A 16,084-nucleotide genomic window follows, 5' to 3' on the forward strand; every position below is an offset into this window, starting at 1 on the left:
TTAATATGCTTTATCACTAATTGTGATTTTATAGTTAGGGAATGCAGCTTTGATAAGTTTGGCTGTTATTTCATGGTCTGCTTTGCCATAGCCGTGTGCATGACCATAGATGCGAATCTTCTTTGAACTCGGTTCATGTGATATACTACCCCACCCACTATGTCACAATCTAATGGATGCAGTTTTTCTTGTACCTAAAAATAAAAACAATAATTATACATGTCAAAGTAGTAATGAAATTATATAAAAATATATGTTCTATGACAATTCAAATGAGTTTATATTAAGTTTCTTTCTATTATATTTACAAAGGTCTCCACAAAGTTGTTAGTGTGCAGTACCTCCTTATTACATATTTCTGCTGCCATTGTCAACTTGTTTGCTAAGTAGTTTTGGCAAGTGGAAGATTTCACCCACTATCTAACAGCATGTGACTATATTTTGCTAATAAGTATTATAATAACGATGTATTTCGGATAACAATATTTTTAAAATTCGAGTTGAAAAAAAAAGGAGACAAATGTAGAGAAACAAATGAAGTTTATATACATACCTCCACATATACGTCTGAATGGTAAATGCATCTGCAGTAACCGCGAACAATGTATACAAAGTTTTCTTCACTTTGTTTTCTATCATATAATTTAATCAGCATATATTTAAATACCCCAGATGGATCTATATCTACTGTAGGCACATCCGCCAATGAAGATGATGCCATTGTTTTGATGGTTTGTAGCGAAATTAAACCTGCAAATGAATAACCAATTGATACTTTGAGATTAAGTTAATACACTAACAAACATATATTTACTGTACAATAATTTCTATACGACTTGCTTGCACCACCCTGCAAGTATTGATTTTATTTGATACATGCAACTTAGTGATGTGTCAACTCAAGTTAACTCGAGTTGAATTCTGCCAACTCGAGTTGGAATAATTCAACTGGTAAATTAATGAATCAAGTGAAAGAGCCAGAGCACGATTCTGTCATCGAACTGAGAATGACATGATATTTTCCGATCATTTCGTATCATACAATTTTCTTTCGTCACAAATATTTAAATATTGATTTGAGGTAGTTATAATTTTTTTTCGCATATTCGTCCGATTATGATATCAATAAAATGATTATGCATTCCATAAGTCATTAAAGTTCCATTTCTACTCGCCCCTAAAGTACGGTGAAGCTTTCAAGGCTAGCTGTGCCCAAAAACATTAGAATTGTTCGAATAAATAAAAAAAAACTTAACGAGTCAACTCGAGTTACCTGAATTTTAACTCGAGTTAACTCGAATCCTGTTTATTACGAGTTAGCACATCTTTATATGCAAGTATTCTTTAAAAGTAAAATCAATCAATACATCAAAGAGTAAAGTACGTATACCAGAGGAATGCATAGTAGTAGTAGTGGTATATTTTATCCACAAGTGGATAGGCAAAGGTACGAGACCATACAGCCTAATCTTCAGTAGCAGAGGAATGCATGCGAAAAGTAGTAAACTACTCTGTGTATCGAATACAGTAAATGTCAGTGTAATAACAATAACTGCGTCAATCACGGATATCACATGGGAGATTTTCCATTAATCAAAATTTTGTAGCGATGGAGAAAAAATTGAATTTGATAGTTGTGGGAGGGTTATGACTCCATGTATGGGGAGGAGTGGGGGGATACCCTTACTGCTGTGGTGGAATCCCGTTTGGGGGGGTTGCGTACCTCATTGATTTTGAGGGGGACAGGTTCATCATTCTGAGTGTATTAGTACCATAGCCCCAGTTTTCTTTTGTGTGATCATTAAACTCTTTTTTTTTTTTTTTTTTTAACGTGTGGAAAAATCTTCAAAAGACCGTCACCCCGCCGGAGGGATGGCGAGGTGGTGTGTGGGACTTGTACCCACTAAAAAACCACACGGTGTACCTACGAGCGCCTATGCCGGAGCCAGGGGATTCGCAAGTGCATTCTACCCCAGCTCCGACGGCGACGGCCCGCCCTGTAGATGTTGTAGGGCAGGCCCCATCTCGTTTTGTGGTTAGGGCGACCTATTTCGCCCTACTCCATTGTGGAGGCGTGTGGGTACACGCGCACACCTCCGGGGCCTTTGGATTGGGGGGACTGCCTCCCTCAAGGCAGTCACCCCGGCCCCAGTGGGGGATAGAGGGGGACGGAGTTGGATACGCTCCCACCTCTAGGCCTGGCTCTTCTGCGGCGGAGGGAAGCGGGACGAGTCCACTCCTGCTCCCTTTCCGCCGCCTCCTTCCGCGAGATAACTTTCTCGCAGAAGGAGCTCACCGCCAGCCACGATCTCTCGCTACTGACCATCCTCCGAACTAAATTCGGCAGCGAGAGATCGTCTCCCACTATTCGTGTGAGGACACGGCGCTCACTCTCAAACGCTGGACATATTTCCAGCGTGTGTTGCGCCGTGTCCTCTACACCTCCGCATTCGTGGCAGCCGGTCGTCGGCTCCTTCCTCGCCACATGACACAGATACCGCCCAAAGCAGCCGTGCCCGGACAGTATCTGCGTCATGCGGTACGTCAGTGGCCATCTCCTATTCATCCACCTTTTGAGGATGGGACGGACAGCCTCGACGGTCCTCAGGCCGGCCGATGGACTGGCCAGCCTTTCTCTCCACCTGATCCTCAGGATCCGCCGAAAGTCGGACCTCCGCGCTCCAATCTCATGGCCAGCGGGTGCCTCCCCCATGGAACGTCGCTCCGCGCGCCAGTGATACACTGACGCGTGGAGCTCCGCTACCAAGTCCCACGGAGGAGACCCCGCCAGCAGACCCGCCGCTTCCCCGGATATGGTGCGGTAGCCTCTTATGGCCCGTATGGCCATGACCCTGTGTGGCCTGTTGAGGCAGGCCACATTTTCCCTGGTCTAGAAAAGTTCCCTCACTGAGGGACCAGTATATTTGGTTAAGGCACAACTTGACCACATTTTTTGGGAGGTTTTTCGGATTGGTTTTTAAGCGCAACCCTTTCGTGTTTATTTGTTTGTTTCTTTCGTGTTTTCTTTCCTTCTTTTTTATCCTTTTCTTTTATTATGTTATATATAGTTAGGTTAGGTTAGGTTTGGGTCGACCTCTCGCTGCCGAATTTAGTTCGGGCAATGGTTAGGAGCGAGGGGTCGTGGCTGGCCGTACTCACCTTCTGCGAAGAAGTTATTTCGCAGAAGGAGGCGGCGGAGAGGGACCGGGAGTATGATCTCTCGGCTCCAATGATCCGCCGCCGGAGGACCAGGCGTAGGCGTCGGGACGCACCCAACTCCGTCCCGAGCCTACCCCCCACGGGGGCCGGGGTGCATGCCTTGAGGGAGGCATCACCCCACAATCAGGCCCCAGGAGGCGTGCGCGTGTACCCACGCGCCTCCACGAGATGGTAGGGTGCAAGTCATAGCACCCTAACCAGAGAGAGGGGGCCTGTCCTACAACATCTACAGGACAGGCCAAGCCGCCGAAGTCTGGGTTGAATGCCAAGTGCGAACCCCGGACTTCGGCCCACGGCACCTCGAGGTATACCGTGTGGTTTTTTAGTGCGGTACGAGTCCCACACACCACCTCGCCATCCCTCCGGCGGGGTGACGGTCTTTTGAAGATTTTTCCACACGTTAAAAAAAAAAAAAAGGTTAGGTTTTGTACATAGTTAGGTTAGTTAGGTTAAGTATTTTTTTCTATCTTGTGTTGTGCTGAGGTGTTTGTGGTGATTTCACCGGGAGCGGCTGCACTGTACAGGGGGTCACCCTTGCCCAGTGTGTCCGCTCCGGGGGAAACCCCGGAGTAGTTTTTGAGGCGCTAGCCTCCCAAACACCCTCCCAACTTAGGTTGGGAGTGGTCATCTGTTGGTTGCAGGCTGAGTTCCAGCAGGCACCAAACCTACTTTCTCCCGTTCCCCGGGGGGGTAATGAGGAGTTTCCATCCCCTTGGTCTGCTGAGTTCTGGTCCATGTCAGACTCAGTAACTGAGGCGGATTTGGAGATGGAGGACCAACCGGTGAGGTCGCGGCCCGTCTCGCGGCCCAGGTCACGGGCATCTCGTCCGTCATCGGCGTCGTCGACGCGCTCGACGCGCTCGACGCGATCTATGTTGGTGGAGGACGAGTTGTCCGGATGTTTGGTGTCCCGTGATGACGGGCTCACGAGGACGGCCGTTGCTAAGCGGCCACACACAGATGGGGCGGGTCCCTCCGGGGCGATGGGTAGTGGTACCCAACCATCTAAAATACCCTGCTCCTCGTCCCGGGGCGGAAAGCCTCCCTCAAATACGGAGAGAGAGAAGGCTCCTGCGACATTGCCGGTGTCCCAGCAGGAAAGCCGACGGACCGGGATCCTCCCTGATGGCGGCGTGGTGTTTGTCCGCCCCAAGGAGGTCTCTTCAGCGAAGAGGGTGGAGCCCTCTAAGGGTGAGATGGACTCGCTCGCCGTCTTCAGGGAGGAGATGGGAGACAAACTGCGGTCAATCCTGCACACCGTGCAAAAGTGCCGCAACATAAAAGGTGCTGAGGTGGGCCTCCTAAAGAAAAATATAGGAGATATCTTCCTCATGGCAGAGAGGTTGGATCCCGAGGTCCCTGTGGATGAAACCTTCTCCACGTGGGCGGTCGAGCGGCGGAGCGTCAACGAAGAACTGGCCAAGCTCCGCAAGGCCAACGATGACCTTCGTCGCCAAGTGGAGGAACTTACCCGCCTGGCTAAGTCCCAACCCCGAACCCTTTCGGCTGCCTCCTCGGCTCCCAAGGAACCGACGAAGAGGAGCATCACAGTCCCGGCTCCTGCGCCGAGTGATGTCGAGGCATTCAGGGCGGATATCTTGGAGTCGGCCGGCCGTTTAATTTCGGCCCAGGTGGAGGAACAGATGAGGAAGGGCTTCATCCAGTTGCGGGCCCTTCTGGACAAGTCCTCCCCGGCGCCGACTATCCGCCCTGAGTACCGCCCGCCACTTCAAAGCGACGGGCAGTACGAGGTTCTGTCACGTCTGCCTGGCGCAGGGGGACCAGGATTTAGGGACGCTCCCCATCTGCAGGGAAGTCGGGGTGCAGACTTCCCACGTCTGGAGAAGCGTCAGCCCGCCAACCGTCCGGTTTCCGACGGTCAGCAGCCGGGCCCGTCGGGCGTGGGACGCGCGCAAGAAGGGTGGAACACGGTGGTGAAGCGGGGCGGTAAAACCCGCACCGTCCCCGAGAGACAGACTCAGAGCACCCAGAGCACACAGAGGAGCTCTGGGGCTGCCTCTCAGGGAAGGAAGAACAAGCAGGCCCCGCCATCACCGTCCAAACTGCGTGCACCGCGATCAGCGGCTGTGGTGGTTACCCTCGCTCCGGGGGCGGAGGCTGGCGGGCTGACGTACACGGATGTGCTCAAGGAGGCGAAGAGCAAAATAGACCTCGCCTCCTTGGGGATTGGAAGCTTACGCTTTAAGACCGCGGCTACTGGGGCCCGTATACTGGAAATACCAGGGTCCCAGACGGGAGAACAGGCCGACGCGCTTGCGTCGAAATTCCAAGAGGTTTTCCCGGCGGATACCGTCCGCATCTCCAGGCCCGTCAAAACGGCCGAAATGAGAATGATGGGTCTGGACGACGGTACCGACGGGAAGAGGTGGCAGCCGCCGTAGCCCAGCAGGGCGAGTGTGCGGCGGCCGCCGTCAAGGTCGGAGAAATTCGACGAGGCGCGTCAGGCCTGGGCACCTGCTGGGTGCGGGCCCCACTAGCCGCGGTCAAGCGGATCACGACGGCAGGCCGGATCAAGATCGGCTGGGTGTCCGCTGCTGCGGAACTGCTGCGGCAGAAGCCGCTCCGGTGCTATCGGTGCCTCGAGAGCGGGCACGTGTTGGCAAGGTGCTCGCACGAGGAGGACCGGAGTGGCTTATGCTACCGGTGTGGAGAACCCGGCCACAAAGCGGCTGGGTGCATGGCGACTCCACACTGCGTGGTTTGCGCAGCGGCGGGTCGCCCAGCCGATCACCGGGTGGGGGCCAAAAAGTGCCCCCAATCCCGGTCCAAGAGAGCGAGGGGATCCGCACTGTCGTCGGCCCGCGGCAATGGCCGCCGGGGAGAGGCTGAGGTGATGGACACCGGTCAATAATGGCAGTCCATCGCCTCCTGCAGGGGAATCTCAACCACTGCGCGCGCGCCCAGGATCTGCTTCTGCAGAGCGCGGCGCAGTGGGGAGTTGACCTTGCAGTGGTCGCCGAACCATATCGTGTCCCACGTAGTGACCACTGGTTCGGCGACCCCTCTGGCCTGGTGGCCATTGTCGGCGCGGGCAACCCCGCGACCCCGCTCGTCAGCCGCCTATTCGGCGGAGCGGGGTACATAGGTGTGAGTTGGGGGAAACCGTCGTTGTCGGGACATACTTCTCTCCGAACAGGACTCTCGCCGAGTTCGAGCAGTTCATGGACGGGCTGGGGGCCGCTATGGAGCTATACTCGGCCCGTCCAATGATGGTGATGGGGGACTTCAATGCCAAATCCACGGCATGGGGCTCCCCCATCACCGACTCTCGAGGCAGGGTCCTGGAAGACTGGGCGGCCGCGGCCGGCCTGGTGGTGTTGAACCGAGGGTCGGCCGCCACGTGCGTGAGACAGCAGGGGAGTCGCATGTCGACGTATCCCTCTGCAGTCCAGCGATCGCACAGAGGGTGCGGAGCTGGCAGGTGTTGGATGAGGTGGAGACGCTATCCGATCATCGTTACATTCGGATAGACGTTCTCCCCTCACCCGTAGCTCCGCACCCCGGTCGCCAGGAGAGGAATGTCCCACAACTCCCCAGATGGGTGTTGAAACGTCTGAATAAAGACGTGCTGATGGAGGCTTCCATCGTCCAGGCCTGGGTTCCCATACCGGAGGGGCCTGTGGAGGTCGACGCAGAGGTGGGCTGGTTCGGTGAGGCTCTGTCGCACATTTGCGACGCGGCGATGCCCCGAGCCGGCCCTCGACCTCCTAGGCGTCAGGTGTACTGGTGGTCGGAGGAGATAGCGGCGTTGAGGGAGGAGTGCTCCGCCGCCCGCCGCCGGTACACCAGGCACCGCCGACTCAGGCGGGGCCGCGACGCCGACGAGGAAGCACAGCTGTACGAGCAGTACAAAGAGAGGAAGAAAGCTCTGCAGCTATCCATCAGCAGGGCCAAGGAGGCAGCCAGGGAAGAACTCCTGGAGACCCTGGACAGGGATCCATGGGGGCGTCCTTATAGGTTCGTCAGGGGCAAACTACGCCCCTGGGCGCCCCCCGTGGCAGAGGGTCTCCAGCCGCAGCAGCTGGAGGGGGTGTTGGAGGAGCTGTTCCCGAGACAGCCTCCCTTCACACCTCCTCCGATGACGCCGCGTGGCAGTGATGAAGAAGCCAGCGGCGTCAGCGCTGCTGCGGTTCCTATCATCACCGAGGAGGAGTTCGCCGCGGCCGTGGATAAACTCCGGGGCAAGAATGTCGCCCCGGGTCCGGATGGTATCCACGGCCGCGTCCTGGCCTTGGCCCTAAACACCCTAGGGGACCGACTCCGGCGCTTGTTTAACGCGTGTCTGGAGTCGGGACGGTTTCCCAATAAGTGGAAAGCGGGTAGAGTGGTCCTGCTCCGCAAAGCGGAGCACCCTGCAGGTTCGGTGGTTCCCTCGGCGTTCCGCCCCATAGTGCTGTTGGACGAGATCGGCAAGCTCTTTGAGCGAATCTTGGCGGGCCGACTCGTCCAACACCTGTCCCAGGTAGGTCCCGATCTCAGCCCGAAGCAGTTCGGGTTCCGAGAGGGGCGCTCGACGATCGACGCGATCTCGCGTGTGCGCTCCCTCTCGGAAGAGGCGACGTCCCAGGGTGGGGTGTTGTTGGCGGTCTCGTTGGACATAAAGAACGCCTTCAACACCCTGCCCTTTGCGACTATTAGGGAGGCGCTGAAATACCATCGCGCGCCTCCCTATATTCGGGACGTGATCGGGGCCTACCTCGAGGACAGGTCTGTGCTATGCACGGGGCGGAACGGCGTTGTTGTGCCGAGGGACATGCAACGCGGTGTTCCACAGGGATCGGTTCTGGGCCCGATCCTGTGGAACATCGGGTATGATTGGAACCTGCGGGGCGCCCTTTTAACGGGCACTGACCTCGTGTGTTACGCGGATGACACCTTGGTCACTGCCCGGGGGCGGGACCTACGGGAGGCTACCCGCTTTGCCACGGCAAGCGTGGCGCTGGTCGTCGGCCGAATTAGAAGGCTTGGGCTCCAGGTGGCGCTGGAGAAGACCGAGGTCCTGTGTTTTCATGGGCCTCGGCGCGCGCCACCTCCGGATGCCCAGCTGGTCGTCAGTGGCCAGAGGGTGGGGGTCAAGCCCTGTATTAGGTATTTGGGGCTTGACCTGGACAGTCGTTGGAGCTTCCGCGCTCACTTCCGGAACCTGGTCCCTCGCCTTATGGCAGCCGCCGGCGCTCTTAGCTGGCTGCTGCCAAATGTGAGGGGCCCGGGAGAAGGTTCCCGCCGCCTATACCTCGGCGTGGTGCGGTCCATGGCCCTGTACGGGGCCCCCATCTGGGTGGGGGCCCTAGGTAGGGAAAATGTGGCCTGCCTCAACAGGCCACACAGGGTCATGGCCATACGGGCCATAAGAGGCTACCGCACCATATCCGGGGAGGCGGCGGGTCTGCTGGCGGGGTCTCCTCCGTGGGACTTGGTAGCGGAGCTCCACGCGTCAGTGTATCACTGGCGCGCGGAGCGACGTTCCATGGGGGAGGCACCCGCTGGTCACGAGATTGAAGCGCGGAGGTCCGACTTTCGGCGGATCCTCAGGATCGAATGGCGGGCGAGGTTGATGAGCCCGTCGGCCGGCCTGAGGACCATCGAGGCTGTCCGTCCCATCCTCAAACGGTGGATGAATAGGAGATGGCCACTGACGTACCGCATGACACAGATACTGTCCGGGCACGGCTGCTTTGGGCGGTATCTGTGTCATGTGGCGAGGAAGGAGCCGACGACCGGCTGCCACGAATGCGGAGGTGTAGAGGACACGGCGCAACACACGCTGGAAATATGTCCAGCGTTTGAGAGTGAGCGCCGTGTCCTCACACGAATAGTGGGGGACGATCTCTCGCTGCCGAATTTAGTTCGGAGGATGGTCAGTAGCGAGAGATCGTGGCTGGCGGTGAGCTCCTTCTGCGAGGAAGTTATCTCGCGGAAGGAGGCGGCGGAAAGGGAGCGGGAGTCAGATCGTCCCGCTTCCCTCCGCCGCAGAAGAGCCAGGCCTAGAGGTGGGAGCGTATCCAACTCCGCCCCCCTCTATCCCCCACTGGGGCCGGGGTGACTGCCTTGAGGGAGGCAGTCCCCCAATCCAAAGGCCCCGGAGGTGTGCGCGTGTACCCACACGCCTCCACAATGGAGTAGGGCGAAATAGGTCGCCCTAACCACAAAACGAGATGGGGCCTGCCCTACAACATCTACAGGGCGGGCCGTCGCCGTCGGAGCTGGGGTAGAATGCACCTGCGAATCCCCTGGCTCCGGCATAGGCGCTCGTAGGTACACCGTGTGGTTTTTTAGTGGGTACAAGTCCCACACACCACCTCGCCATCCCTCCGGCGGGGTGACGGTCTTTTGAAGATTTTTCCACACGTTAAAAAAAAAAAAAAAAAAAAAAAGGCCACATTTTCCCTACCTAGGGCCCCCACCCAGATGGGGGCCCCGTACAGGGCCATGGACCGCACCACGCCGAGGTATAGGCGGCGGGAACCTTCTCCCGGGCCCCTCACATTTGGCAGCAGCCAGCTAAGAGCGCCGGCGGCTGCCATGAGGCGAGGGACCAGGTTCCGGAAGTGAGCGCGGAAGCTCCAACGACTGTCCAGGTCAAGCCCCAAGTATCGAATACAGGGCTTGACCCCCACCCTCTGGCCACTGACGACCAGCTGGGCATCCGGAGGTGGCGCGCGCCGAGGCCCATGAAAACACAGGACCTCGGTCTTCTCCAGCGCCACCTGGAGCCCAAGCCTTCTTATACGACCGACGACCAGCGCCACGCTTGCCGTGGCAAAGCGGGTAGCCTCCCGTAGGTCCCGCCCCCGGGCAGTGACCAAGGTGTCATCCGCGTAACACACGAGGTCAGTGCCCGTTAAAGGGCGCCCCGCAGGTTCCAATCATACCCGATGTTCCACAGGATCGGGCCCAGAACCGATCCCTGTGGAACACCGCGCTGCATTTCCCTCGACACTACAACGCTGTTCCGCCCCGTGCAGAGCACAGACCTGTCTTCGAGGTAGGCCCCGATCACGTCCCGAATGTAGGGAGGCGCGCGATGGTACTGCAGCGCCTCCTAATAGTCGCAAAGGGCAGGGTGTTGAAGGCGTTCTTAATGTCTAGAGAGACCGCCAACAACACCCCACCCTGGGACGTCGCCTCTTCCGAGAGGGAGCGCACACGCGAGATCGCGTCTATCGTCGAGCGCCCCTCTCGGAACCCGAACTGCTTCGGGCTGAGATCGGGACCTACCTGAGACAGGTGTTGGACGAGTCGGCCCGCCAAGATTCTCTCGAAGAGCTTGCCGATCTCGTCCAACAGCACTATGGGGCGGAACGCCGTGGGAACCACCGAACCTGCGGGGTGCTCCGCTTTGCGGAGCAGGACCACTCTACCCGCTTTCCACTGATTGGGAAACCGTCCCGACTCCAGACACGCATTGAACAAGCGCCGGAGTCGGTCCCCTAGGGTGTTTAGGGCCAAGGCCAGGACGCGGCCGTGGATACCATCCGGACCCGGGGCGACATTCTTGCCCCGGAGTTTATCCACGGCCGCGGCGAACTCCTCCACGGTGATGGCGGGAACCGCAGCAGCGCTGACGCCGCTGGCCTCTCCATCACTGCCACGCGGCATCATCGGAGGGGGTGTGAAGGGAGGCTGTCTCGGGAACAGCTCCTCCAACACCCCCTCCAGCTGCTGCGGCTGGAGACCCTCTGCCACGGGGGGCGCCCAGGGGCGTAATGTGCCCCTGACGAACCTATAAGGACGCCCCCATGGATCCCTGTCCAGGGTCTCCAGGAGTTCTTCCCTGGCTGTCTCCTTGGCCCTGCTGATGGACAGCTGCAGAGCTTTCTTCCTCTCTTTGTACTGCTCGTACAGCTGTGCTTCCTCGTCGGCGTCGCGGCCCCGCCTGAGTCGGCGGTGCCTGGTGTACCGGCGGCGGGCGGCGGAGCACTCCTCCCTCAACGCCGCTATCTCCTCCGACCACCAGTACACCTGACGCCTAGGAGGTCGAGGGCCGGCTCGGGGCATCGCCGCGTCGCAAATGTGCGACAGAGCCTCACCGAACCAACCCACCTCTGCGTCGACCTCCACAGGCCCCTCCGGTATGGGAACCCAGGCCTGGACGATGGAAGCCTCCATCAGCACGTCTTTATTCAGACGTTTCAACACCCATCTGGGGAGTTGTGGGACATTCCTCTCCTGGCGACCGGGGTGCGGAGCTACGGGTGAGGGGAGAACGTCTATCCGAATGTAACGATGATCGGATAGCGTCTCCACCTCATCCAACACCTGCCAGCTCCGCACCCTCTGTGCGATCGCTGGACTGCAGAGGGATACGTCGACATGCGACTCCCCCTGCTGTCTCACGCACGTGGCGGCCGACCCTCGGTTCAACACCACCAGGCCGGCCGCGGCCGCCCAGTCTTCCAGGACCCTGCCTCGAGAGTTGGTGATGGGGAGCCCCATGCCGTGGATTTGGCATTGAAGTCCCCCATCACCATCATTGGACGGGCCGAGTATAGCTCCAGAGCGGCCCCCAGCCCGTCCATGAACTGCTCGAACTCGGCGAGAGTCCTGTTCGGAGAGAAGTATGTCCCGACAACGACGGTTTCCCCCCAACTCACTCCTATGTACCCCGCTCCGCCGAATAGGCGGCTGACGAGCGGGGTCGCGGGGTTGCCCGCGCCGACAATGGCCACCAGGCCAGAGGGGTCGCCGAACCAATGGTCGCTTCGTGGGACGCGATATGGTTCGGCGACCACTGCAAGGTCAACTCCCCACTGCACCGCGCTCTGCAGGAGCAGATCCTGGGCGCGCGCGCAGTGGTTCAGATTCCCCTGCAGGAGGCGATGGACTGCCATTATTAACTGGTGTCCATCACCTCAGCCTCTCCCCGGCGGCCATTGCCGCGGGCCGACGACAGTGCGTATCCCTTCTTTTTGTTGCGGGACTGGGGGCACTTTTTGGCCCCCACCCGGTGGTCAGCTGGGCGACCTGCCGCTGCGCAAACCACGCAGTGTGGGGCCGCCGAACATCCGGCCGCTTTGTGGCCGGGAACCCCACACCGGTAGCACAAGCCACTCCGGTCCTCCTCGTGCGAGCACCTGGCCAGCACGTGCCCACTTTCGAGGCACCGGAAGCACCGGAGTGGCTTCTGCCGCAGCAGTTCCACAGCGGCCGAGACCCAGCCGATCCGGATCCGCCCTGCCGTCGTGACCTTCTTCACCGCGGCCAATGGGGCCCGCACCCAGCAGGTGCCCAGGCCCGACGCGCCGCGCCGAATCTCCCCGACATTGACGGCGTCCGCCGTGCACTCGCCGTGCTGTGCCACGGCGGCCGCCACCTCCTCCCGGTCGGTACCGTCATCCAAGCCCATGACCCTCATTTCGGCCGTCTTGGTGCGCCTGGCGATTCGGACTGTACCTTCCGGGAAGACGTCCCGGAACTTCGACGCGAGCGCGTCGGCCTGGTCTCCCGTCTGGGACCCTGGGATCTCTAGGATCCGGGCCCCAGTGGCCGCGGTCTTAAACCGCAGACTGTTTATGCCCAAGGAGGCGATGTCATTCTTGTCCTTCGCCTCCTTGAGGACCTTTGAATAGGTCATTCCCGCCGCTTCCGCCTCCGGACAAAGGGAGACAACTACAGCCGCCGAGCGCGGTGCGCGCAATTTTGATGGTGAGGGCGGGGCCGGTTTGCCCTTCTTCCCCTGAGAGGGGGCCCCAGAGCTCCTCTGAGTACCTTGAGTACTCTGGGTCTGCCTCTCAGGGACGTTGCGATTTTTACCGCCCCGTCTCACCACCGTGCTCCAGCCATCGTTTGCGCGCCCCGCGCCCGACGGCCCCGGCTGTTGACTACCGGAGGTCGGCCGGCTGGTCGGTTGAGCCGCTGGAAGCGGCGGGAATTCAGCACCTCGCGCCCCGCGCAAATGGGGGGCGTCCCTGAAGCCCGGTCCCCCTGCGCCAGGGATGCGGGACAGAACCTCATACTGCCCATCGCTCTGCAGCGGCGGGCGGTGTACCGGGCGGATCGACGCCTCCTGAAGGGAATGAACCTTTTGGATCATTTCCTTCAGCTCCTGGAAACGGGCGTCGACCATAAACCCGGTCGAGCGCAGAAGTTCCGCCCGCAGTTCCTCGGTGTCTATCACTGACGCCGGGGCCGGGCCAGGTGCCCTCACCCTCGCAGGCCCCTGTGGTGCCTGGGAAGCAGCTGAGGGAGTCTGTGGTGTCCTCGCCGCGAGCTGCTGCATTTGTGTTTGGAGCGCCTGGATCTGGCGTCGGAGCTCCTTATTTTCTTTATGGAGCTCCCCAATTCGCTTCTCCATATCCCGGCGCTCCACAGCCATCGCGGTGAAGTCGTTGTTGGCGGGGGCATTAACATCCAAGCCCTCCGCCAATCGCATCACAGCGCCGAGGTTGTCCCTCAGCAGCTTTTGGTCGGTCCCCTTAAGGTTTCCGCACCTGCGCACCGTCTCTAGGGCAGCCACCAGCTTTTTCTGGGCCTCCACCCTGAAGACGGCCACAGGCTGCATGTCATCTTTTGGGGGACCTTCCCCTTCCCCACAGGGACCTCCGAGGGTCGGACGAACATCTCGTCGTCCCCCGTTTCTCTTGCCGCAGGGATTTCGGCGACGTTGCTGGACTCTCCGTATTACGGCCCAGGGGCACCAATAAGGTGACCCCGTTTCCGGCCGACGGGCAGGGGATCTTCGACGGCTTGGCACTCCCGCCCGCCGCCCCGGAAGGGCCCGGTCCATCCGCGTGCGGCCGCTTCGACACGGTCGTTTTTGCGAGCCCGTCTTCGCTCGACACTAAACATCCGGACATCTCGTCCTCCACCAGCATCGAGCGCGTCGAGCGCGTAGAGCGCGTCGACGACGCTGAGGAAGGCCGAGACGCCCGCGACCTGGCCCGCGAGACGGGCCGCGACCTCGCCGACCGCACCGTGTCGGCATCCGCCAGCGTGATAGAGTCCGACATGGACCAAAACGCTAAGTCCCGCGGCAGAGACAAGCACTCCTCGTCCCCCCCCGTGGGGGACGGGAAAAGGATGGGGCTGCTACCACCAGCCAACTTCCTCACCCCGGCCGCAAGGACGTCACGCCCGACCTAAGTCGGGCGGGTACTATGGAGGCTTGCGCCTCCACAAACTGCTCCAGGGTTTCCCCTGGAGCGGGGCACACGAGACTGGAGGTACCTCCGCGCCGTTCCCGGTGACACACCACAAACACCTCAGCGCATACAATAAAACAAAAACAACTAAACAACAACAATGACAAACCTAACCTAACTTTTTTTTTTTTTTTTTTTTAACGTGTGGAAAAATCTTCAAAAGACCGTCACCCCGCCGGAGGGATGGCGAGGTGGTGTGTGGGACTTGTACCCACTAAAAAACCACACGGTGTACCTACGAGCGCCTATGCCGGAGCCAGGGGATTCGCAAGTGCATTCTACCCCAGCTCCGACGGCGACGGCCCGCCCTGTAGATGTTGTAGGGCAGGCCCCATCTCGTTTAGTGGTTAGGGCGACCTATTTCGCCCTACTCCATTGTGGAGGCGTGTGGGTACACGCGCACACCTCCGGGGCCTTTGGATTGGGGGGACTGCCTCCCTCAAGGCAGTCACCCCGGCCCCAGTGGGGGATAGAGGGGGGCGGAGTTGGATACGCTCCCACCTCTAGGCCTGGCTCTTCTGCGGCGGAGGGAAGCGGGACGAGCTGACTCCCGCTCCCTTTCCGCCGCCTCCTTCCGCGAGATAACTTCCTCGCAGAAGGAGCTCACCGCCAGCCACGATCTCTCGCTACTGACCATCCTCCGAACTAAATTCGGCAGCGAGAGACCCCACTATTCGTGTGAGGACACGGCGCTCACTCTCAAACGCTGGACATATTTCCAGCGTGTGTTGCGCCGTGTCCTCTACACCTCCGCATTCGTGGCAGCCGGTCGTCGGCTCCTTCCTCGCCACATGACACAGATACCGCCCAAAGCAGCCGTGCCCGGACAGTATCTGCGTCATGCGGTACGTCAGTGGCCATCTCCTATTCATCCACCTTTTGAGGATGGGACGGACAGCCTCGACGGTCCTCAGGCCGGCCGATGGACTGGCCAGCCTTTCTCTCCACCTGATCCTGAGGATCCGCCGAAAGTCGGACCTCCGCGCTCCAATCTCATGGCCAGCGGGTGCCTCCCCCATGGAACGTCGCTCCGCGCGCCAGTGATACACTGACGCGTGGAGCTCCGCTACCAAGTCCCACGGAGGAGACCCCGCCAGCAGACCCGCCGCTTCCCCGGATATGGTGCGGTAGCCTCTTATGGCCCGTATGGCCATGACCCTGTGTGGCCTGTTGAGGCAGGCCACATTTTCCTACCTAGGGCCCCCACCCAGATGGGGGCCCCGTACAGGGCCATGGACCGCACCACGCCGAGGTATAGGCGGCGGGAACCTTCTCCCGGGCCCCTCACATTTGGCAGCAGCCAGCTAAGAGCGCCGGCGGCTGCCATGAGGCGAGGGACCAGGTTCCGGAAGTGAGCGCGGAAGCTCCAACGACTGTCCAGGTCAAGCCCCAAGTATCGAATACAGGGCTTGACCCCACCCTCTGGCCACTGACGACCAGCTGGGCATCCGGAGGTGGCGCACGCCGAGGCCCATGAAAACACAGGACCTCGGTCTTCTCCAGCGCCACCTGGAGCCCAAGCCTTCTAATTCGGCCGACGACCAGCGCCACGCTTGCCGTGGCAAAGCGGGTAGCCTCCCGTAGGTCCCGCCCCCGGGCAGTGACCAAGGTGTCATCCGCGTAACACACGAGGTCAGTGCCCGTTATAAGGGCGCCCCGCAGGTTCCAATCATACCCGATGTTCCACAGGATCGGGCCCAGAA

General features: G+C 59.3%; 1 protein-coding gene and 2 pseudogenes across 1 annotated transcript; 1 reads left to right on the forward strand and 2 right to left on the reverse strand.

Annotated features, from left to right (window-relative positions):
• LOC131840871 (14 kDa phosphohistidine phosphatase-like) lies at positions 1–1,403 on the reverse strand (annotated as a pseudogene).
• Positions 1,404–3,121: 1,718 nt separating this feature from the next.
• LOC131840872 (uncharacterized) lies at positions 3,122–5,621 on the forward strand. The gene is made up of 2 exons (XM_059189062.1): positions 3,122–3,390; positions 3,728–5,621. Exons 1-2 carry the CDS (start codon positions 3,122–3,124, stop codon positions 5,619–5,621), a joined length of 2,163 nt encoding a protein of 720 aa, XP_059045045.1.
• A 9,307-nt stretch (positions 5,622–14,928) lies between these two features.
• LOC131840860 (uncharacterized) lies at positions 14,929–15,223 on the reverse strand (annotated as a pseudogene).
• Between the last annotated feature and the right edge of the window lie 861 nt (positions 15,224–16,084).

The sequence above is a fragment of the Achroia grisella genome, unplaced genomic scaffold, assembly GCF_030625045.1.
Source record: "Achroia grisella isolate CSIRO2021 unplaced genomic scaffold, CSIRO_AGI_Agris_v1 utg1496, whole genome shotgun sequence".
Lineage (NCBI taxonomy): Eukaryota > Metazoa > Arthropoda > Insecta > Lepidoptera > Pyralidae > Achroia > Achroia grisella.

What these genes read in the sequence shown, in the direction of transcription:
- LOC131840872 (XM_059189062.1), top strand. Translation starts at nt 3,122, where the DNA reads ATGGTTAGGAGCGAGGGGTCGTGGCTGGCCGTACTCACCTTCTGCGAA. An exon ending in CCACGCGCCTCCACGAGATG is followed by an intron (nt 3,391 to 3,727) that starts GTAGGGTGCAAG and finishes TTTCACCGGGAG; the next exon opens with CGGCTGCACTGTACAGGGGG.